Raw genomic sequence first — 25,941 nt, forward strand, 5'->3', positions numbered from 1 at the left:
GCATTTGCAATCTCTTATGAGAATAGACATAGAGAGCTGGAAAGGCTCATGGTTGCAAATTTCAACGAGCTCAACGATCGCATACATGAATTGAACGATGATGGAGATGAGGAGCCGCTGGACATGGCTGGAGATGGAGGGGGACCTTTCGATGGAGGAGACTAGGCACGGCCCTAGGAGCAACATCCCAGAAGGATTAGATGGAGAGAAATGAAGAGCGCCTTTCTGACTCAGCTGCTTCTCTGTTTCCTTTTTGCTTATATACATTTTGGTTGGGTCTGTAACTACAAAACACCATGCATCGTTCATTTTTCTGCATCACTACATGGCACGTGCACCCACTATCCAGTTTTGCATATGTGTGATGGTTGGGTTATTTTGTTTCCTGCATTTTTTTTAACTACTACTGCCTAGGGGAAAGGCAGCCTTTGACTGCAGGATTCTACTTGATCACTACTCTCTTTACTATCTTGTTCTGTGTTCGGATCATTTGGATAGATAATGAATGTAGGACGATCTGAATTTGACTGCCACTGCATATTTTAAGTTATTATATCTGGAATGCCACCTACATGGCTAATGCAGTGATGTGAAATACTGGCAATTAGCATCTGAGATGCAGATATATTGAAAATTGCTTGCTGTTGTGTGCTTTGCAGGTATGGAATATGTTCAATTTACAGACGGCATGCTGCCGAATTTTTTCTAGAAAACCCATACACAAACTCAAACACCACATGCTAAGAGAATCATACTGAGTTGAACATTAAAATCATTTTTGAAAGGATGAGTGAACTGCAAATCGATAGGGGGAATTTTTATACAATCCTAATTAAAATGATCGCTCCACTTTTAGTTTAGACCTATTGTTTATTGTGGTCCGCATGTTTAGAATAATAAACCTCTTCTACCCACAGTATAGTTGAAATTTTTTTTCTAAGCACATACTCATATTCACAGGGGGAGCTTATGCATTCATACTACTATCTTACTTTACTCACCCTGCTCTTGAGCATTAGATGTGTATTGAGCTGCATTGTAGCATGTATAGCAAATATCTTGATTTATCGCAGATCCTTTCCCTTTCATACCATATGATCATGCAGTTGAATTATTTATCATTCAGAGTCCATATGGTTAACTTTTATAATATTCTGCGATGTTTACCTAGATGTTGCTTGTGTGAGCTGTATATCATGTTGTAATATTTATCCCACTTGGCCAGTCATACTGTAATTAGTGCCAATAATGACAAATCTTTTCAAACCAATCATATACTTCTCTAAAATAGACTGGTTCTCCACCTAAGGTTGCATTGCATGCATAAGTTATTATTACCTTAGCCCTTTTTGATGATGTCAAAAGGGAGAGAAGTATCTTAGCAAAACTGGGAATATTTTAATTATAGTACTTGAGCTATAACTGCCAAAAATTTGAATTGCCTGATTACTTGGTGTCTTCCTTCCACACATGCTTGAACAACATTGTAAATTCTTTTATGCATACTCTCAGGGGGAGCCTTTTTAAGGTTATACCCAATTTTGCTTGAGTATCTACCATCATCAAAAAGGGGGAGATTGTTGACTCTATGAATCATATCCCGTTTTGATAATGAAAAATCTCTTTGAATCTTACCTGTGCCTTGAGCTTTTGTACAAGATTAACCTCAGCACATATGGATGGTAAAGATACAGGTGTTGCCATAAGGAACCAAATACTCACATCACAAGATGGCTATTGAAGGACAAAAGGGAATGAAGACTATTTTTCTTTATTGTAATTGCAATTCAAATTCTTGGGTCTGTAATAATTTTGGTCTATAATAATTGCATCTCATGCATGATAGGTATTTATGCTCAAATGACCATAGACTGGCCATTAGGACCCAAAACCTTTGGTATAAAATGCTATAAACATTTTTCACACATTGTTGAAAAAGTTTAAGGACAATTATAGGGAAAAATTGGAAAATTGCTTGCCTCAGTCGTCCAACTGGTCCAACCCTTGACCGCTTAAAACACGATGGTCAACCGACCCCTCTGGCTGCCCCAAAGTCAACTTGTTGACCACGGCACGGTCGACTGTCCCAGATTTGAACTAAGCTTCCACGGTCAACCATCCAACTTCTATTTTCCTCAGCCGACCAAGTCTTTCAGTTCAAAATAGTTATGGTCGACCGAACCCACGAAGGGTTCCGGTTCACCCTCTGTTGGGTCAACCGACCCGATTTAAGGTCAACCGTGCGTTACCGAAATATTCAAAACTTTGGCTTGAATGGTCGACCGATGAACCCCTTGGTTGACTGAAACTCTCGGGTTGCCGAATTTTAACTGCACTAATTGGGGTTAACTTTTTAATTAAACTTTCTCAAAATACCGGCGGTGTCCCCAACGGTTATATTTTTTTGGAGAACTTATAAATACTCCTTCATTTGTCCAGATTAATAGTAGATTAGCATTTGATTAGAAAAAAGTTCTCTCTGAATTTTTATACTCTCTATTGCTCACACAATTCCAATTTTCAAGCATAATATACTCTCTTCTTTGATTCTTCTTGCTAAAATCATTTTGAAGTAGAGAGCATTATATTCTTAAACTCCTCATTTGCAAATCAATTGCAAGTTGAATAGAGTTTGTCTCTTATCATTGTGTGCATAATCATATATTATTTTGAAGCTTACTACTCTCATATTTTTGCATTGGCTGATTTTTCTTGAGAGTAAACTAGAGTCATTCCCACTATATTTGATTTATAAATGTTATTTGGGAAGAACTCAAAATAGCTTCTGAGTCTTGGCATTCTTATTGCCAGATTCGAAAGCTTGCTTGTGTTATTTGATAAAATACGTTTTTGCAAGCTTAAACCCAAACTCGGTTGTGCTTAATATTTGAAAAATATTTATTGAGAGATTTGCTTAGAAGTTCAAAGTCCTTTGATTATTCATTTGTTGAAAATATTATCTTGAATCAAAGGTATCACTCTCACGTATATACAAATATATATATATATATATGTATATGTGTCTATATATATATACATTGATTGAGAGTTGACATATAGTTTAACTTATTCTCACTTGAGCATAAATCCTTATCTTTTGTGAGTGCATTGATTGTATTGGTACATATTTGCTTATTTAAGAAGCACTGATATTGTACATATCATTTGATTATTTGTTGTAATCTTAGGTGTGGCCTGAGGTGGGTCTTCTCCGCCCCTTTAGGAAGAGATTGTAAAGGTTGGAGTCAGCCCTGTGAATGTGACCTGGGGTATTTCCTCGCCCAGTAAGGAGAGGATAGTATAATTGGTGCCGCTCCACCCGTAAGTGGGCAAGGTTTAGTGGAATCCTCATAGCTGGGGTAGCTTGAGGCGGGGATGTAGGCACGGTTGTCGAACCCCGATAACATATCTGGTGTTATCTCTTACTTTATCAGCTTTACTTTCGGGTATTTGCTTGGTGAGATTTATGTGCTTAATTTGTTGCATTAAACCGTTAAATATTTATTTGTGATTGTTTGAAAATACTGGAAGCATACACTTGCGCAAATCAACTGCTTCTTCATCTATTTGTAAATTCAATACTTGTTATAGATAGACTCTAGGTTGTGATATACTGATTGTGAAACATTTGACCTAGAATTTTTTAAATCTCCAATTCATTCCCCCCCCCCCCTCTCTTGGGAATACGCCAATTCCAATAGTGGGCCCTGGAAAAGAGTGGAACTTGGGACGTTATGAATTTGCCGAGAGGGAAGAAGCCAGTAGGTTGCAAATGGATCTTCTCAGTGAAATATAGAACTGATGGTATAAAGCCCAACTTGTTGCAAAAGGGTTTACATAGACCTATGGCATTTACTACACGGAAACATTTGCACCAGTGCAAAAATTGAATATAGTTCGGGTCTTCCTGTCCTTGGCAGCCAACTTGGATTGACCACTACTGCAACTCCACATTAAGAATGCATTTCTAAATGGCGAGTTAGAAGAAGAAGTCAACATGACAATACCACCAGGTTTCAGTAAGAAAGGTGAAGAAAACAAAGTATGTAAACTCAAAAAGTTCCTGTATGGACTCAAGCAATCTCCTAGAGCATGGTTTGACAAATTTGCGAAGGTGATAAAGAACTGAGGATATCCACAAGGGCAATCAGATCACACTATGTTTTTCCAACAGTCTGAAAGTGGTAAGAAAACAATTCTGATTGTGTATGTTGATGATATAATCCTAACTGGAGATGATACAGTGGAGATAGAAAGATTGAAGAAATTCCTAGCTACTGAGTTTGAAGTTAAAGTCCTGGGATGAATGAGGTACTTCTTGGGAATGGAAGTTGCTAGATCAAAAAAGGGTATCCGTGTCTCTCAGCGAAAGTATATCTTTGATCTCCTAACCGAAATTGGCATGCTTGGATGCAAACATAGTGAAACCCCATTGAAGCAGTAAAGAGAGTAGAAGACTGCGGAATGTCAGTTGAAAAGGAGAGGTATCAGAGATTGGTTGGTAAACTAATCTATCTATCACATACTAGGCCCGACATTGCATTTGCAGTAAGTGTGGTAAGTCAATACATGCATTCACCGAAAAAGACTCACCTAGATGCTGTGTACAAGATCCTCAGGTATCTCAACGGCTCTCTGGGCAAAGGACTCTTCTTCAAGAAGTGTGAAAGCAAGGAAGTAGAAGTCTTCACAGATGCGTATTGGGCAGGATCAGCTAAAGATAGAAGGTCTACCACCAGATATTGCACCTTTGTATGGGGAAATTTGGTGACTCGGAGGAGTAAAAAACAGAATGTAGTGGCTCAAAGTAGTGCTGAAGCTGAATTCAGGGCAGTTGCACAAGGGATATGTGAAGGACTGTGGTCGCGGAAACTCTTGAAAGAATTACAGATCCTGATGAAATTCCCTATCAAAACTCTACTGTGACAACAAAGCAACCATCAGTATCTCTCTCAATCCAGTTCAACATGACAGGACAAAGCATATAGAAGTAGACTGACACTTTATCAAAGAGAAGGTTGATGAAGGAACCATTTGTATGACTTATGTACCTACCAAGGAACAAACAGTAGGCATCTTTACCAAAGAGTTAGCCCGACAGAGTTTTGATGATTTCATCTACAAGTTGGATATGATCAATATCTATGATCCAACTTGAGGGGGAGTGTAGAAATCTCGAGTATCTTGGAGTGATTTAGGGGGTATTTATGTAGAGGATTGCATATTATTGGGAGAGATTATTTTAGGAGATTGTTTCCATATTTAGAATACACAATTGTATTAAAAATATTGTGTATTGGCTTGTACAAAATTTATTCAAGAAATACAGAAAACCTATTCTGATTTTAGAGAACAATGAAGCCTACTTAGTTTAAGAAGGATAAATGAACAACTGCCATGTGTGTCCATACACGAGTTTTTTCTATTAGCGTTGTAGTAAAGTAGAATAACTTTTCTCTTGACTTTCAAAGAGAGAAAGAGGGTCTAAAAGTCCATGCTTGGAGAGAGAGTCCCCGTGATTATTAAGGGAAACTAGCAAAAAGAAAATCCAAAAAGGGATCCAAGAAGAGAGCAAAAGCGTAGTCATATTTTGTAAGCATAAAGCTAAAAGTAAGAATCTCTTATACTATAGTGCTTTCACTTTAAAAACTCATTCCAGTATATCTTACTCAGAATCTTGACAAAGCCTCATTGCTGTCCAGATAGAAATTCACTCCCATCAATGATAGAACCTTCCCCTGCCATGAGAAGATCTCAAAAACTTCTAAAAATACTTAAAACAAAGTTCTAATTTCACTTATACAGTAGATTATCTTACAAAAAAGGAAAAAACTCTAACCTCATGGAAATTGCTCAATAATGTCAAGAAAGACAATACAAATTGAATTTCTTGCTCAATTTTTTAATAAAAGTCGAAAGAAGAAAATTATGTCAAGTTATTCCTCAGTGAAAAACTTTTTAACTTCCACCCAATTAAGAATATATACATATACAGGCGCATACATATTTATGTACACATATATACTCAAGTACATGGCACTCCAAGCCTTTGAACGTTCTCAGGCTAAACAACTTCCCACTCTTGCCTCTGACCCACCCTTGAATAGTTGTTCGAAGAGCCTAAAAGATGCCCATCTTTGATATTTCTTTGTCCTTTTTTCATATTAATACCTTCTCAAAAGACTTGACCTTCTTCAAAGAAAAAATTTAACATTGACTTGGGAGGCCAAGGGCCTAGCCTTTTCACTTTTTTTTTTTTTGTTAATTTTTGTTTTCATTTTTATTATAGTCAAATATATAAGTATCTACCATAATTACTGGGAAGCATGTGTGTTCATCGTGAGTAATACACCTTCTTGTGCTCTTTAGAAGTCATAACAGGTTTTCATGCTCTTGGAGCCCAGCCTCCGCAAAGGTGATTAAATTCAACTTAGATGGGAACTCTCCCAGGAATTTTAGCTTTATGAAAGCAAATTGATGTTTGAAATGCCACAAAAAAAAAAACCACGTTTACTCTCTACTAGTTTGCATCATTATGTCAAGAGTGAGACTCCTGTCATCATTAGTTGGATGGCATGAGTAAGTTTAGGCCCGTGGCCCCATCCATATTTCAATATAGGGATATTAGATCAATCTCCCCTAGAATGTAGTTATGTTGTGCCACATCACATAATGTAAGTATATTCTTTGTTAAATTGAGGGACAATGATCGAGGACCCCTCATCAATATTTCAAAGGTCAAATTGTTTTTCCCTTACAAATTGTTTGAGCACTTGGTGGTTATGGATTGCCTTTGTTATGGAGGTTTTATAGTCCATTTCTGCCATTGTTAAGGATCCTTATGAGGGCAAGTCTCGCATCAGTAAGCTTATCCCATTCCGATAAGGAATCACAGATTTGAGTCACAAAAAATATCTTGTTTGCATGCAGAGGTAAGGCTATGAACATCTGGGCCTTGCAAAACCCCACTCCAGGGGGAGCTCATGCACTGAGTCATCCTATCTTCTGCTTTGAAGCTTCCTCAATTCTTGCCTTTTGTAAATTACTTCATTTAGCATAACACATTTTATATTATCCATAAAACGAAAGTTATTACCTATTTAGCATGCATGCCGTAGAATGATCAATATCATAATGATTATTGCAAAGTTTCAAAATTTTATGCAACCAATTTAGCAGGCATGCCATAGATTATCAATGACCAATATAAAAATGGATGCTGCAAAGTTGAGATCTTCACACAACTGATTATGTGAAATATATCATTAAAGGATAAACTCACAGTAACTGCAATGCCACCCAATCCTCGATGATTGCTAATAACAATGTTCCATCCATGTTTTGCTGTATTGAAGGCAAGATGCTTTATGTACTGCAATACATATTGCAAAAGCAACCAATAAAATGTTTAATTCTCAAATACAAGCAGCTGCTTCAATCTGACAAATTCTTAGCAAGAAAAAAATGAAGCAATGAAAGTATAGCTCAGTCAATGCTAACAGAGGTCAAATGTAGAGTTGATATTGAAATTTTGAAAGAGCATTTAAACTCTATTTTCCATTTTTATACTTTCCTTGATATGGCAATAAATATGGGGTTTGTTTTATGCTAAATGAAGCTTTAAATTGGTCCTCTTCTGAACGTTAGAGCCGGCTAAACTGTCCTAGTCAGGTCTTATCGGTTAGGTGTATTGTTGCCTTGTAACCAGGACTTAAAATTCAATTTTAATAGAAATTTCAAGGGTCTCAATCTATGAAATTTTGACAGAAATTTAAAATGTGATAGAAATTTCAAATTTTCAATTTAAAGAAACAATGGAAACTTAAAGTAAATCACAGAAATTATCAATGAAATCTTGGAAAATGTTAAAATAGATGATTGTAAATAATTTAGTACTCAAATTAAAGCCCCACAATTTTATTTTATTTTTCATTTCTTAATTTAGAAACCCAAATTTTCCAAAATTTCAGCCAAAAATTTGCAAAAAGGAACGTACGATGTTTCTGTTAGAGTATTGTTGAGTTTAACTAAAAGTATTTACGTTTATTATGTTTGAGGGGTATTTTTGTCACCATAAACTATTTTTAATTAAATCAGTCAGTCTGGAGAGTCAGCATCAGTTGTCACTCTGGCCAACAATTCTCTCTTCTCTTCTCTTTATCTTTCTTTCTCTTGCCCTAACCAAGTAACCATAATCCATTATGCTTTCTGCAATCCATTAGACCTTTCAAGTTTGTAACAATTTCTATTTCAAACCCTCCAGAAATCCAAAATGTTGGCTGAAATTTTAGAAAAACTATCAAAATTTAATACTTTGCTTGTAACAGGCACAAAAAAGTTCGCCTAAAAAATAAAAATAAAAAAATTTCATTTATAAAATACATTGAAAACAAAACAAAAGTACAGAAGAAGGAGAATAAGATATCCCCACGAACTAACTAATCACAATGTGCTGCACTCCAACCACTTAGAAGGTTAGAAAGCACTATCACCCCAAAAATTCCAAAAGAATGTTCCCAAAAAAAAACAAAAAAAAAGAAAACCAATCCTACCCAGTTGGGCAGAAGAGGTCGATTGAGCTTTAAATATCCATGCATTTATATCAAGTCATGGAATCCAGAAGATTTCATGCTCTGCACATAACTAAAAAGCTCTCCCTCTTCTAGTCTTCCCAAAATTGTGATAGCTCACAAGTCACAACTAAGAACTCATACATGTTCTGTGGAGCCACCCACTTTTCATCAAACAACGATTCCTTGCTACCTGATAATGAAGAGAGAGGGGTGAATCAGTCTCATTGGAACTCAGGGCAGAAAATACAAATATCTGGGCTGAGAGCCTTATAGGGCCTCTTCAGGGTCTTTGTCTTCAAAGTCTTTCTTTATTCATCTTATAAAATCTTCAATTCCCATCCTCTTCCATTTGAATAAAGTTACTTCGCAAGAAAATTTTTCTTTCAAGATTAAGGATTTCATTTGGATTCTTGCTCACAACACAACTAATACAAATGACCTGCTACAGAAAAGGAGATCCTATAAGGCCCTTAGCCCTAATGTTTGTCTGCTGTGTCATGAGTCAAAAAAACCTAATGTTCATCCTTTTATTCATTATCAGGTGGTGAGGTATCTTTAGAATACTTTCTTTTTGTTAAAGGTTGACATACATTGTTGGTCTACAATCTAACAGCTTAAGGTTTTAGGTAAAGTGGTAACCCAACATGGTATCAAAGCTGGTTACCAGGAGGTCCTGGGTTCTAGTCTTGTTTCCCACAATTATTGTGTGGTGTTTAAACATTATTATACTCTCTGTAATGGGTGTTTATCATTTGTTTATCTACCTATGTGCTGTCTGGCTGCAAGTGTGGGAGGTGTTAAAGCTTGATGTACATTATTAGCCACATGGTCCACAACCTAACAGCACAAGCATTTAGGTAAAGAGATAATCTAACAGTTTTCTTTTTCTGTTGAGGACTCAATGGCCCCGTAAAAAAGTGAATGATTTTCTTATAGGTGAGATTTGGGGTTTTGGGGAGTAGAAGAGGGAGGACTTTATGGATTTGTGCAGTGTATGCCATTTTGCAGACTCTAAGGCTTGAGAGGAACAGAAGAATTTTTGAGGATCAAAAGACTTCTACTATTTTCTTTGGGAGAAAGTTACTGTTTTTGCTTCTTTCTGGCCACTTTCATTTGGGGTTTCGGGGGGTTATAGCTGTACAATCTTCAAAGGGAGTGGAAGGGATAATTTTTTGTTTTCTGGAGGATGCCTTATCCTCCCTCTCTTGTACTTCTTAGTCTTTTTTGTTTTCTCCGCTCAGAAAAGAAGCAATTTATTGATAAGGGAAAAGGGCATCAAGGGGATGCCATTCAAGTAACAGAGAAAACAAAAGCAACAAAACCGTCAACATAATGTGTCCAGGAAATCAAGAATTACAAAGAAGTCCCTCCCAATCTTCTTACTGTACGATTTAGAAATCATAGCTAGCCAACGATCTTTCACAACCTGAAGATTGGAAGAAGTTCCCTCAAAAGCTCTTCTATTCCTCTCCCTCCAAACAGTCCAGCAAACATCGAGGGAGAAGAGGGGAAGGGACTTCTTTGCTCAGATCCCAGACCAAACCCATAACTCACCCTCCACCAAAGCTGCAACAACCCACTTCTGCTTGACCATAGAGATAGCCAAGCTCGAAATATTTCTGGTCCAAGGACAATGCAGAAGAATGTGGTCAGCCAATTCAGCTTGTTCAAGGCAAAGAAAGCACCTATTCACAAGCAGTAAGCCCTTTTCTGAAGGTTGTCAAGGGAAAGGATCTTTCCAAGAGTTGCCTCCCATGGAAAGAAGGCGACCTTAGAGGGGGCTGGAGTTTTCCAAATGGAAACCCAAAGGAAGTTAGAGCTGAGGTAATTGAAGTAAGAAGTGACAGTAAAAATACCCACTTTGTTCAAGGTCCCCAAGGGCTTAGCGGTGATGTCCTGGAGCTGAAATTAATAAAAGTAGCTGAAGAAATCTGACAGAATATCCATCTCCCAGTCAAAACCATTCCTAGTCAAAGGAATGTTCCATGAAAACCCCTGACCAGAGAACTCCATGTGCTGGCTGACTAGGGAATCTTTGTTGCAGGCAAGCCTGAAGACAGAGGAGAATTTAGTCCTGAGCTTGGAATCTCCACACAAGATATCATGCCAAAAATACACTTCCTCCCCATTTCCCTCCTGAAAGAAAATGAGAGGGAAGAAGGTACTCCATCCTTTCCTGATGACTCTCTAGACACCTGTGCCATGGGGAACATTTACCTCCTCTGAGATCCAGCCATTGTGACGGAGACCAAATTTATAGGCAATGACTTCTCTCTAAAAATGCTCCTTCTTGATCAAGAATCTCCACAGCAACTTGGTAAAAGAGCCTTATTAAAGGTGAGAAGGAATCTGAGGCCTAAACTTCCTCACTGCACAGGTTGTTTGACACCCCATCTAACCAGATGATATTTGAAATTCTCACCTGTGTTCCACAAAGGAATCTTTTTTGAACGCCTTCCAATCTTTTAGCTACAGGACTGGGGATGGGGAAAAGGGACATGAAAAAAACAGGAAGCTTGGAGAGGGTGTTCTTAATGAGCATGAATCTATCCCCTTTAGACAAGGAGTTTTTTTCCAACTAGCCTTCCTTTCAAATCTGCCAATGATAGAGTCTCAAATTCTCGTATTTGAATTTGGCTCCTAGTGGGAAACCGAGGTAAGATCTGGGAAAACCTCCAAGCTTGCAGCCTAGAAGACTGGCTAGAAAAGGGAGATGACAACCAGCTGTGATTGGAAAGATTTCATTTTTGCGCAAGTTCACTTTTAGGCCTGAGACTGCTTCAAACCCAATGAGGATGCATCTAAGATTGAGAATTTGCTCAGGATCATCCTCAAAGAAAATGATAGTGTCATCTGCAAAAAGAAGATGAGAGACCGCCATAGTATCATTATTCCTGTCGTGCTAACAACATAAGGCTCAAAACTTCCATCACCAAGATGTACAAAAAAGGAGGAGAGAGTATCTCCTTGCCTCCGACCTCAGGATGACCTGAAGAAATCTGTAGGGCAGCCACAGATACAGTGAGAAAGAGAGAGTTGAGATACAGTGGCTGATCCAGTTACACCAGATTTCCCCAAAACCCATTCGCCTGAGAAGATACAGCAAAAGAATCCCAGTTCACATGGTCAAACGCCTTCTCCATATCCAGCTTGCACACCACTCCTCTTTTTCTACCCTTAAGGTAGTTATCCACCACCTCCTTCGCAATCAAGGAGGTATCCATGATTTGCCTACCTGCAACAAAGGCATGCTGGTGTTTCCAATGACTACTGAAATTTCTAGTTTGAGACTAGCTGCAAGAACTTTGGAGAGGAGTTTATACACAGTGCCCACAAGGCTGATGGGGAGAAGTCCCTAGTGCTGGAAGCTCCTGCTTTTTTAGGGATCAGTAGACAAAAGGTTGAATTGATGCTAGTCACGAATTTACCATACCTGTGGAAATCCTAAAAAACAACAATGATGTTGGTGCTTGAGGATGTCCTAGTACTTTTGGAAGGAAGCCATGTTGAAACCATCACGGCCAGGGACTTTGTCCCTGTTACAGATTCAAAGGGCTTGGAGAATTTCCTCCTCCTCAGAACATTGCTCAAGCATCCGAGCTATAGAGGAGGTTAGATTTCTGAAAGTGATGCCCTCAACCTTTGGTCTCCAAGACTCTTGCTCCAAGACTTGTATTTTTTAGTCTTTATTATTGTTTCTGTTATCTAAAAAGATTGTGTTCCTTTTCAGTTGAAAAATGAAATTTATATTCCTAGAAACACTTGAGAGACATCAGGAGCATTTGGATGAACAATTACAATGATTACAAAGAGGTGGGAAATCAATATAGTTGATAATAGAGAACTTACGGCAGAAGCAGAATCACTTGTTAAGCCAGGGATGACTACTACAATAGGGGTAGTATCATCTTTAGAACTAGCATTATTCATGCGAAAAGCAGCTCCCAAAACTACATAATAATCAGATAGATGAATCAAAGAAAAGAAAGACTTGCTACATCTGTTACAATAAGGCCATTATTTAACAATAGAAACATCAAATGCGCATATAGCCACTAACTAAATGTGCTAGTATAATGGGTATCATGGAAAGAGATTTTTTTAATTAAAATATAATAATAAGAACAAACATTCTTAAGTTTCCAATTCATTTCTCTCCAAAAAATATATAAAATGGAATCCCATATCAAATGCTAAGGGAAGGAGTATAACAAAAAATCTCACATTGATTTTTTTTCTGACCATTAAATTAAGTCACTTCAAAATATTAGAGTAGGCAGGACCACAATGGTTGAAGAATAAATCTACCAAAGAAATAATTTCATCAAAATATGAATTAGGAACTAGGAAAAGCAATATGATGCCAGAGACTAATAGGAATATAGCATGTTGACAGGACACTGTTATAAACTTAATCAAGTACCAAAACAGCACATACCAAAGTAACAATGAATTTAAAGCATAGATTTTTATGATAAGGATGCATTGTAGTACTCTGACAACAACAGCTCTGTGAAAAAAGTTGTTGAAAAAAAATACCCAATCAATACCATTATTTCAATGGGTTTCATATATTTGTCACTGATCACTCACTACAGAGGATTGAAATAGTTCATTTCCCTCAAATTTGAAAAATCACGGTCCAAAGCACGGAATTTAGGTATTGGGCCATTTAAAACTTTATCCAATTTTGGGTACTTGTTGGATGAAACCTTCAGTAAAAAACAAATGAGAAACATTGAAATGGAAGTGCAATGATTAAATTTGCAGCTAGAATGCGTTAATTGGGACCATCAGACTTGCATGAAAAGGAAAAAACATGCAAAACATTGCACGTCAATGTATATCAAATTTTTCTCACAGAAAAATCATATTTTTATTTTTTTTAAAAAAATTGAAAGAGAATTAAACAACTAGGTTTAAACAAAGATATTCTGTTGAGAAATGTAAATACCAGTGTTTCATTCAGTTTCAAATGTTATTATTAATTGACAGGATAATCAAAACAGCAGTCAAAAGTATAAAAATTTGACATATATCATTTCTTAAAGAAAAGGGGAAAAAATCATCGTCCAAGACCCTAAATTTAGCTATCAGACCATCCTTTAACTTCTTGTCTTTTTTTCTTTTTTTAATTCAACTGATGCTGGTAATAAAGCATGCATTAAAAATGTACTAAGTGGATGCCAGCTCATGTACATAAAAGAAGGCACTAGTAAAGCCAAAAAGTTACATTCAAAAGGAAAAAATCAACCCAAGAAAAAAGACCCTGAACGAAAATTTCCAGAATCTAAATAAAACAGGGTGTGAAAGAAAGAGTTGTTCAACTTCTGTTGAGGCATTTCCTTCCCATCAAAAGCCCTCGCATACCTTCCCCTTCAGATGCATCAAAAGATACAGGGGGTCAAGTACAAAACCCTATTGTTCCTGCTATTTCTGCCTCACTGTAGTCAGCATGATGTAGCGGACCCCAGAAACTGTGAGATGAACACCATATATCCCACATCATTTTGAAGTGGAGAAGGAAACGATTAGTTGATTTTCTGCCTTCTGAGCACATGAAGCAATAAATCAGTATAATCCCTCTTCTTAGATTTTTCTCCAGTAAGCATGGCCTCCCATGCAGCTTCTCATGAAAAAAGGCAACCATTTTTGGCATTTTAGGTCTCCAAACAGGTTTCCAAGAGAAATTTCTAATCATCCCTATTCATGAAACAGGTTTCAATCCGATACAGTTCTCCCTGAAATAGTCAAAGTTTATAAAGAAGGCTTAGAAGGTTCTACACATATTCCAACTCCTAGTCATTGCAGCCCCTGTGAAATCACCAATCCAAGAGGTCTAATTATCAATAAGTGACCAAATTCCTCCTTGTCTCTGGCCAGATTAAATAATGCTGGGAAAGTATCATTAAGAGTTGTGTCTCCATACCAAACATCCAGCCAGCACCTTATCTCATTACCTGTCCTCTATCATGACCCCTTTCCAGCGACAGAATGCAAGGAAAATCTCACCTCTTTTCACAGCCACCATCTACCAAAGCTGAAATATTTAACCTCAATAGCCTTCTGCCTAATGAGTTTGTTCTGATCAGAAAATTTCCACAGCCATTTTCAAAGCATGATTAAAATCTCAACATCCTTAGTTTTGAAAGTGAAACCATTAATGAAAATTGGATGGTTAAATTTACACCTAAAAAGGCATCGAGTGGAACCTTTAGGTCCATAAAAATAATAATAAAAAATAAAACCACTAAAACAAGGAGGCCAATGTGTATCAAATAATTATGTTTTAAAAAGATACTTACTGGAGAAATAGACAACGAAATTGGTTAATCATTTCATATTGTGCAGAAATTTGCCAGATTTTCTAATGAATCACGTTAAAAATACAATTAAGGCTGTTGTTAAAAAACTAACATATGTATTAAAACATCACACATGAGAATGCAGCGCAGGTGTGGTTGAAGTTAATTATATGGCTTAATATATTAGGCCATAAAAAATTTAGCTTTCAAATTATCTTTTAACCTATCTATTTTTGTGAACTCCGCAGCCTTTGTTTATAAGATGAGAAATAATGGCTACTCTGCAGCCTTAGTTTATGAGAAGAGAAGCAATGGAATGGAAAGAGTGATGATCAAACTTGAGGCTAAATACATTGCATGGGATCTTCAGGCCCATGTGATGCAGAACAGCTATTGGAGTTGCAGCCACGAGAGTAATAGGAAGAGAAATATAGGAAAGAATAGGGGGAGAAGAGGAAGGAGAGGGAAGAAGGAAACACAAGGAGAAACCACATTTAACTTCGCAATTCGAAACCATAAACTGTCTTTATATGATGTCCACACGCTGATTTATAGGAAAGACTAGAACACAAGAAATTACATCTAAAGTCCTAAAGACGCATCTATCAAAAACAAACTCCAACACATAAACCAACAACAAATTAAACTAAACACACATGATAAGCTAATTTACTGAACACATTTGGGTTTACTGCCCAACAATCCATTGAAATTATTCTTTGAAATCAGTCTCCAACTTGCATCAAAGTGACCCATACAACAACACGCTTCCCATTTTTAGATCACCATGTGGTTTTACACATAGTTTTCAAATCAAGATTCGAATCATAAATCGAAATTCCAATTAGTAAATCGTGAATTGAGAGTCAAATCAAATCGTAAGATTCAGTAAAAGATTTGAAAAATTGATTTCAAATGACATGCACTTATGTACAACAAAATAAAATAGCAAAACACATTGAAATTTCAACAAAATTTGGATCAATCATGTTGTTCACTAGAATGAGGCTTGCCGTTGAAGCAAGTTTTGTAGGTCTGAATCCTATCATGATCTATTTAGCTCTACATATATTAATATAAAGGAAAAATTAGCCATATACAAGAAAATATACCATGATCTATCCATTGCATCTCTATCAAGTATCAAGTTACGGTAGCTTGCCACAAAACTATAAGTTTAACACATGTTATGAGATGTCATCTTCAAAAACAAAAACAAAAAAAGATATCTAGAAGCCCACATCTCATATTTATAAACAAAACAAACTAAACTCTAAACCATCTATGATAGAATATAGACAATTAATGTCTAATGTAGTGCATCATCATTCATCATCCCATTCCCCTAATGCAAGGTCATCATTATCATCATCATCTTCATCGTCAACCACAATCATCTATTCTTGTTCCTCTTATTCTTCATCTCCTCCCTCTTCATCAATCAGCTCAATGTCATCTTCTTCGACATTTTTTCCTTTTCCTCTATGATCAAATCTCAGGTTCCTTGGTCCTACATTATCATATGACATTATAAAATTATTAAAACATGACAATTATTTTTAAAGCTCCATCCTCCACTCATAAACTAATTACTTATAAAGCAACAAATATAAACTCATACAACTCATACCTCTCCTTTTCTTGCTTTTTCCAACTCCTCCATTATCTTCAAAGCACTTATTGAGATTCATCCATGAAATGTCTTCCAGTACAAAAGGACCTTCCTTTTCAATAATCCATTCATTATCTAATTCCACATTCGATAAACAAATTGGATCATCTGTTTGACCACTTTGTTACCTCCTCGCTTGCCTCAACTCTAGTTGAATACCGTACTTAACAAAAACAAGAGAATTTAGTCTTTGTTGTTCCAATCGGTTCCTTTTTTTGGAGTGGACATGATCAAATGTGCTCCAATTTCTCTCACATCCCGTGGCACTACATGTGCGGCTAAGAACTCATATTGCAAGTCTTTGAAGCTCCTTGCACTCCTCTCCATAACTCTCCCACCATAAAGCTATACATATTATCAAAACAAATGAATAAACATCATATCATATTTTTAGTTATGAACCAAAAATAAAAAACTAAACAAGGAAAAAATTATCATAAGGGCAAGTAGGCAACTATTGGATTGATATAATACCAGGTTGTTCCTTGTCTCTTGTTAGTGTAGCCATGCTTATGCCAAACATCCCTTCGGCTTTTTTGAACTTTTCCAATTGTTGATCAATCTTGATCCTTGTTTCAACATCCCAATACATTTTTTCAATAGTGGTATATAGACCAATTTTGACTTCCATGCCCGCATTGAAACCATCAGGCCCATCACTATATTGGAACCTACAAATAAAAGAAGTGATAAATATAAATGCATAGGTAATTGGCTCACCGCTCGCATAACATGTTATCAAATTGATTTTGGTTTTGGACAATGCAACTTATCTTAAATTAAGGAAATATCCTACTGCATGAAGGGGCCTATGGAGTTGCAAATCCCATCTTGTATCAACAATGCCCCAAATACGATCATACTTGGTCTTTTGATGGTCAAAGTTTTGGCAATTTGCTCCTTTGCTCTATCCATGGCTTCATATATATACCCCATTTCCGGTTTCGCATCACCATCAACAAGCCTCAAAACTTTCATAAGTGGACTCACACACTTCAAGCAATGCTTTATTGCTTACTAAAACTTATCATCACACAATAATATGGCTTCCACTTTCTTAGCTTCCACCCTCAAAGCATATTGACACATGGTCCACTCCTTTGATGCAAACATGGCTCGAATAGCAAGTTTTTTTCATCAAAACTCTTCAATGTAAGAAAAGATGTAGCAAACCTTGTAACCCCGACTCTCTTCAATTCTTTTTTTTTTTTATAAAACTCTACCTCTACTTTTATGCAGAGAGGCAGTTTCCTTGGACTCGAACCCGTGACCAACCGGCCAAAATAGAGCAGCCTTGCCGCTGTCCAAGACCCACCCTCATATTGTGTGGCGTTATTTATTGTTTGTTTATCTCTCCACGTGTAATTGGGTTGGATGTGAGGGGGAGTGTTAAAAAAGCTTTTGATATACATTGTTGGCATACAACCTAACAGCTTAAATTTTTTAGGTAAAGTGGGAATTTAACATTGTCAACTGTACATCTGAACGGGAACTGGGTCTGAACTTCAATTCTTTTTCAGCACTAAGTCCGCCAACCAAATGTAGTGTATGTATGCTAAAAGGATATTTTTTTCTTTTTACCTAAAAAAATCACTTATGAGGACAGAATGCTGAATCTTCAGAGGTGCAACATGCCAACATTAATATCATGTAAAGATAAAACATATATTTCAGCTTCAACACCAACTGGGGTTGAAATCAAGGTTGAAAGGGCACACCCTAGTTAAATTCAATTCATTTATGTCATATTACAACATCTATACCTATACGCAAGAAGACAGAGTTGTAGTAACAAAATAAGAACTATCCAACCAAGCCTCAAAACGATATGAAGTACTCTCTCACTTGGTCATTGTTTGAATTTATGGAATTTTTGTGTTTCCTGACAAATGATGAATGCTTTTCACCACTAAGGCTCCACGTATGTTTGGGGAGCATACGCACTAATGACATTTACTATCTTCTGCAAAGGACATTTATATTGATGCTTGAATAGAAAAAAAAAAGATGGAATAATAACATAATGCATCCATTTGAATATAAAGATACTAAAAGCAAAGTGAGAAAAGGCTAACCAAGTCTCTGCACTTGAGTCATTGTTGGCAAAGCCTTTATGATGGTTGTGCTGGTAGTGCAAGTGATTCTTTAAGCGGTCATTGGTTGCCAGATGATGTACATAAGATTGTTAATTTGGCCCAAGGCCCATAGTGTGGGTCAAATACTTCTAAGCAGGGTAGGGCCTTTCATGTTGAGCCTTGCTTGGCCCAAGGCCTTAAAGCTAAAAGGATATGTTTTTCTTTTTACCTAAAAGGTCACTTATGAAAACAGAATGCTGAATCTTCAAAGGTGCAACATGCCAACATTAATATCATATAAAGATAAAACATATATTTCAGCTTTAACACCAACTGGTGTCGAAATCAAGGTTGAGAAATAAACAGATCGACAAACCCTAGTTAAATTCAATTCATTTATGTCATAACAATTAAAACACTTACACGTAGATTCATTACATTCATATTCATCTAATTTAATGTAAAGTATTTTGTATTTACCATCAGAAGACATTAGCCAATCCAAAGCAATTGTTCCACCATCAGATGCATGAAATAGTTGCCTGAGAAAGAATACATATGAAATCAGAAAGAAACTGGGAATTTTTAATTCAAAACACCGATAAACTCAATAATATAACCAAGGTCTTAAATTTCGATTTATTTAAGATAATGTACATTAAAAATATTCAATTAATACAAATGAAATTCACAAATCATTTAAATATTATTTATTATACAAATAATGATAATTTAGACATGAATGGTTAAATAAAATGTTACCGTAAGTTTATTTTTTCATAAAATTTCAAAAGCACTTGTAATAATCTTTTGTTCTGACAAAATAAATAAAATAAATAATGATAGAATTTCACTTCACTCCTAAATTTCTCATTTGAATTCTAAGGAAATTTTATTGTATAGTTAAAATTTCGGCAAGTTTCGCTAAAATTTCGAGATTTCGATAAATTTCGGATGATTCATTGAGATTTTGACCGAAATTATACAAGACAGAAATCGAATGCCATTTCGATTTTGAGGGTGACGGAAGTCGGAAATTTCGACAATTTCGTGGAAATTTAAGACTATGAATATAACATCAAGAAAATCTTCAAAGACCTTAAGCACAGCAAAGCTAGAGAGAACAAAAGCAATACATGTTGAAACATGACCAAAGAAGCTTAGAAAAATGTACAAGCACTAAGGCTTTTTACTAAAAAATAAGCTGGTAGGTTTGAATATAAAAGCAGTATAATTTATCCATAGATAGCATCTATAAGCTTGACAGTAATCTTTAGCAAGCAATTCACATGAAAAGTGTTGTTGCATTGTTCGCAACTAAAAAAGGGCAGCCCGGTGCACAAAGCTCCCGCGTATTCAGGGTCCAGGGAAGGGGTGGACCACAATGGGTCTATAATACTCAACCTTACCTTGCATTTTTGCAAGAGGTTGTTTCCATGCTTCAAACCCGTTACTTCTAGGTCACATGGCGACAACCTTATCGTTGCGCCTAAGCTCCCCTTCGCATTGTTAGCAACTAGCCATCTACAATTCTAAAGTAGCAAATTTGTGTTTTTTTTTTTGTTTTTTTTTTTTGTTTTTACCAGATTGGTGCACAAGGATCCCATGTATGCGTTGTCTAGAGAAGGGGCAAACCACGATGGATCTTCAGTACGCAGTCTTACCTTGTATTTTTTGCAAGAGGCTATTTCCACACCTCAAACCCGTGACCTCTAAATCACACAACAACAACTTTACCGTTGCGCCTAGGCATATAAGTTGTATGAGATCTCAAATTTAGTTGCTTAAACCTGAACTAATGCACACCAGGTATATTAGCTCCAAATTAATGAAAGCACAAGAGAAGCAAATTAAGAAACATGAATGGAAGGCCAAGTACGCTACCTGCATGTGTCCTTGCAAGGCAAACTTAGGAAGAATTGCAAGGACAACATAGAATAAAAGACAATGATTAAACAACCAAGTTGCTCTTATACTAACATAGTATGTTTCAATGCATAATGCAAAAGTTGACAAATGTCCCTCTTAGTCATCCAAGTATCGTTGCACACCATTGATGGTCATGGGTCACATTGATGGGAAGTTACCTGAAGAAGAGTCAGGGGCCACAAAAGTCACTGTGGGGGGTACACTAACAGAAGTTTGGAATGCCTGGGCCTGACGATTCTGCGGGTAGATATGACATTCTTTGATAATGTGACCCTTCTTGCAATAAGAGCAGAATTTCTTAGAACAATTAGGAGCAATATGTCCAAATTCTTTGTAGCAAAAACACTGCAAAGTGCTAGAATGCGCAGGCGGTCCTCGTCGTTGAGCAGCATAAGCCACTGGGACAGACCCGGAACTACCATAAGATTGTGCTAGAGTAACTTGAGTACTAAGCCGTTGTTCTTCATAAAGTAACTCACCAAAACAGACGTCCAAAGAAGAAACAGGAGAGCAATTTAGCAGAGATGAGCGAATAGATACATACTCGGGGCGGAGTTTCATACGAAACTGATCACGACGACTAGTCTCGTGAAGACGTTGAATAACGGGAAGAGAAGCCACAGGAACATCTGCAGTAACCATGTTAGAATATTCATTCCAAAGAGTCAAAAACCCTGAATAATAGTCTTGGATGGAACGGTTGTCATGTTGAAACATGGCAATCACATGCTCTAATTGAAAACGACAGGCACCGTTATCTTGATGATATGCTGTTTTTAAATTAGTCCACATGGATTGAGCGGTGCGATAAGGTTGCAAGTTGGGAACAATATGTGGCTCAACCGAGCCAAGAAGCCAAGACATAATCCGAGCATCAAGCACAGCCCATGAAGGACAAGCTGCAGACTCCTTATATTTATCAGGATTGGGTGCACAATCCGTGCCATCAATATGACCCCAAAGATCTTTTCCCTTTAGGAAAAGTTCAAACTGAAAAGCCCACATTGAATAATTGTTGCCCGTAAACTTGGCACACACAAGTGCAGAGTCCATGCTAAATAATGGAGAAAATCGAGAAGCCCAAAAAAATAGAATGTGCCGAAAGAAACAGACCACCAGAAAATTTAGAAGCCCAAAATAAACAACGCAGGTACAAATAAAAACCAAGAACAACATCCCTGCACTAAAAAATTAAATCTTGAACCAAAAAACTGCACTAAAAATTAAATCTTGAACCAAAAACCTGCTGTGCCAAGAAGATAAGTGCCAGAAAAAGCAACAGAAAGCTGTTGCCTGCTTGCCGGGAGTCGCAAACAGCAACAGAAACTGGAAAAATAAGTGGCAAACCAGAAACCTGCTGTGCTTTCTAAACAAAAGTCACAAGCTTGCTTGCCGAAAGTCACAAACAGCAACAAAAACTGGAGAAATAAGTGGCAAACCAGAAACCTGCTGTGCCTGCTTGCCGAAAGTCACAAACAGCAACAAAAAACTGTTGCCTGCTTGCCGAGAATCACAAGGACATAAATTGGAGGAATAAATGGAAACCTGCTGTGCTGACAGCCACGCAGCCACAGAAGTACCGAAAGAATAGAGAAAAATTCCAGAATAGAAAACAAAACCACAACAGCCACGAAACTGAGAAGACAAAAAATCGAAGGGAAAAATAACCTAACAGTCAGCTGGCTCTGATACCATGTCAAATATTTTGTGAATGGCCAAATGAATTGGCCTTGATTTATGTATATTATATATAGACTTTACAATAATGCTATACATGGAAAGTAAATCAGATCTAGCATGATTCTAGCCCTATACAAGTAAACTATAATCTGTCAAGCCCAATACATGTAAACCAAATATATGCTAATTGTACAAAATAATGAATTGAAATATAAGGAAATAAATGTGGGCTGAAGTAAAGGAAAGAAATCTTTTGCTTTGCTGTTTGCAGTTCCGTTGACACTTTGATGGGTCTTAGAAAAGAAGGGGGCATGCAATAGATATACTGAAATTATTAAGGATATCTATGATAGAGTAATGACTAAAGCTAGGATTGTAAGAGAGGAATCTAGAGATTTTCCAATCACAAAAGGTGTACATCAAGGTTCTACTTTGAGTCCTTATCTTTTTACTTTAGTGATTGATGAACTCACTAAGAATATCCAAAATGAGATCCTTTGGTGTATGTTGTTTGCAAATAATATTGTTTTGATTGATGAAAGTAGGAGTGGAGTGGAATCTAAGTTAGAACTTTAGAAAACCGCTTTATAGTCTAAAGTTTTTAGGATAAATAGGAATAAGATAGAATATATGAAATGTAATTTTAGTAACGTAAGGAGGAGTAGTGGAGAGAAGATTAAACTTGATAATCAAGAAACTACAAGCACTTATAGATTTTGATATCTTGAAACTAGTATGCAAGTGGAAGGGGAAATTGAAGAGGATGTAATAGAATTAAAGCAGGTCAGGTAAAATGAAGGAGTGTGTCAAGTGTGTTGTGGAATTGTAGAATACCCTTAAAATTAAAAGGAAAGTTCTATAAGATGGCTATACGGTCAGTTATGCTTTATGGTTGAGAATGTTGAGAAACTAAGAAACAACATATACAAAAAGTAAAAGTTGCCGATATGCAAATGAAAGAGGATGAGTGATTTGATATAAAAAGATAAATTAAGGAACAAGCATATACGCAATAATCTAGGCATAGCACCAATTGAAGACAATAAAAAGAGGGCAGCTTAGATGGTTTGGGCATTCGAGACGTAGGCCAAGTAGCACACCTGTGAGGAGGAGTGAGTTAGTTATTGCCTCTAGCATGAAAAGGGATAGCGCTAGGCCTAAAATAATTTGAAATGAGCTAGTGATGAAATATTTAATGCTCTTAATCTAGTGGAGAAAAATGATCTTGATCCTCTAAAGTGGAAAAAAAAAATTTATGTAGTCGACCCCACCTAGTGGGACTTGAGGCTTGATGATGTTGTTGTTGTTTTGTTGTATCAATTTAAATTTCCTGTATTCAGTCTTCAACTATGCTCATTCTAAGGACATGAGATCACTTGAACAAATGGCACTCTATGACATAAATTGTTGATTAGTCTTCTTGTTATTTTAGAATATTTGTTTGCCCATAATATGACGGGAATCACTTGTATACGTTCAAGTTCAACTATCATCTTATGGGCAACATGTTGCTTTTCTAAAAGGCAATCTGCAGTCCATACATAATGCATGGCTAACATATAAATATCCTCTAAAACTATCCTCCTAATAATAGGAATTTCATAATCAACCATCTCGATAAAGTATAGTACATTAACAGAATTCACTTCAAGAGCAGCATCACCAGGTACAAAACTAATTAAAAGTTCTACTTGAAGGAATATATAGTCACTACCTTCGGTAGCTCACAGCAGGAGGCATCCCAAAGAAATTAAGAAAAGCAGTCTGAAAATGGGGATTCGAAAGCCAAGGCGTCGCCAAATACCTGCACAATTCAATAACCGAATAACATATCGCCGACAATCCAAATTGATGCCTACAATCCCCAGCAAAAGATTCAAATTCCACAATACCAATAATACTACGAACCCCCAACCCAACATTTCTTTAGGAATTCACCTCCCATGAAGAATCCGGCACTTCGATGCGACGCCATCGTAGATCTCCGAGCGCGAATTGAAAGTCAGAGACACGGGGCTCCCTCGGAACCCGTGAATGAGGTCCTGGAAGAGATGGAATTCAAAGAAATTGTAGAGGAAGAGGAGAGAGAGAAAAAGGAGGGCTGAGAAGCAGTGGGAAATGGGAATGAGGGAGGCCGCTTTGAAGAGGAGGGCATAGGGTGAGAGAGATGCCTCTGATGAATCAAAGCAATCCATGGAAGATCCTAAATTTGTTGCAGGAAAATGCATTTGGGAAATGCTTTGAGAAAACAACAAAAGTGTTTTTGAAACGGTTGAATTGCGGGAAGAGGATGTGCAAGTGTGATCAAGGTCGAGGAGTGGCGAAGGAATTATGGGCAGTTGGAAGTAGGAAGTTCCGTAAATTGCTCTAACACCCCCCCAAATTATTACTATTTACTATAATTCAAATTCAATGAAATGCACTCATGCATGATGATTTAATTATTGATTAAAATCATTGAGGCTATTGAACTTTTTCTTTGTGCACAAGGCCACACATCCATTAAATCATTACAACCTCTTTTTTTCATCCAATTTAAATGCTCTTTCATTTTCATATGCATGGCAATGTGGGTCTCTCCGATGCATCTTGATTTCCTTCCACTAGAAACATATCTACTCATGCACCTTAAGGACCCACCATTAAGGGTTATGATGACCAAGAAGAAGGCAAAGATGATGAGGCTCTCTCCTATGTAAAGATTCTCTATCTCAAACCTTCCTGGGTAAAGCATAGAAGAAAGTGAAGGATGATTACTCTTTACAAATTAAGAGGACACAACAATGATTTATTCAACTATGGAATAAAAACTTAGGATTTGGGAAACAATGATTGCAATTAGAATTAGGGTTTTTATGTACTTTGCTATTATTTCTATTTTATACAGGTCCTGCAAATTATTGCACAATTGTTCCATTATGTTCTCTAAATGAAATATAAAAGAAAGGTTGGTTATTGGCAAATATTTTAAGTAGTGGCCAATTTTTATAAGTGCCCATGCTTTTTTATATGAGGATACACCTGTGACTAACTAAAGTATCTTCTGATATGTGAGTGACTCCTATGACTTCATATATAATTGAATATTTTCACCATTAGATGTTAGACAATGTTAGTTTCATACATGTGTGAGTTATTTGATTTACTTTGTGATGCATAATTGTATATTTTGATTGTTTTTAGGTGATTTTAGCTAGCGTTTTACACATTAGCTACGAAATTTGTATTTCCAAAATGTATGGGTAATATGAGTTTTTAAGTTACTATTGCTTTCTATGATTGGTCAAATATCATTGTTCGCTATTTTGATTTATTTAAGTTCATGTGTTTTTCTAAATGACAGGGGTGGACAAAGAAGAATTCTTCAGCATTGAATACCACCGTGGGGGATGTATTATTGAATTTTAGGTTAACAAGATATGCTCCCCGGGGGGAGGGGGGGGGAGGTTGATCACTTTTATTGGGGTAGTGTTGATTGTATATCATTATTACACATAAATGACGTGGTTAAGGTTTTAGGGCAGAGTAGATTATTGACATACTATTGGACTAAAGGAAGCAAGGGACTAAATGATGGATTAAGAAAAGTTAAGTATGATAAAGATGTATTAGATATGGTGTAATACATTCGACCAAGTAAAATGGTAATGATATATCTGCATCAAAGGACAACCATTAATGTAGCTCAAAAGTTTTTGTTCATTGAT

At 36.7% G+C, this 25,941-nt stretch overlaps 1 protein-coding gene across 2 annotated transcripts in view; it reads right to left on the bottom strand.

Moving 5' to 3' along the window:
• Positions 1-24,789, bottom strand: part of LOC131161514 (embryogenesis-associated protein EMB8) — a 62,814-nt gene extending 38,025 nt beyond the window's left edge. Inside the window, exons 1-5 of one of the 2 annotated variants that reach the window (XM_058117330.1) lie at positions 24,173-24,789; positions 23,949-24,038; positions 19,106-19,167; positions 12,423-12,523; positions 7,283-7,372 (exon numbers count right to left, since the gene is read on the bottom strand). In XM_058117330.1, the coding sequence (XP_057973313.1) occupies positions 7,283-7,372; positions 12,423-12,523; positions 19,106-19,167; positions 23,949-24,038; positions 24,173-24,462 (633 nt within the window). In that variant the 5' untranslated portion in view covers positions 24,463-24,789. The remainder of the gene's footprint in view (positions 1-7,282; positions 7,373-12,422; positions 12,524-19,105; positions 19,168-23,948; positions 24,039-24,172) is intronic. The other variant, XM_058117329.1, reaches the window with a different exon arrangement.
• Between the last annotated feature and the right edge of the window lie 1,152 nt (positions 24,790-25,941).

The sequence above is a fragment of the Malania oleifera genome, chromosome 8, assembly GCF_029873635.1.
Source record: "Malania oleifera isolate guangnan ecotype guangnan chromosome 8, ASM2987363v1, whole genome shotgun sequence".
In the NCBI taxonomy this organism is placed as follows: domain Eukaryota; kingdom Viridiplantae; phylum Streptophyta; class Magnoliopsida; order Santalales; family Ximeniaceae; genus Malania; species Malania oleifera.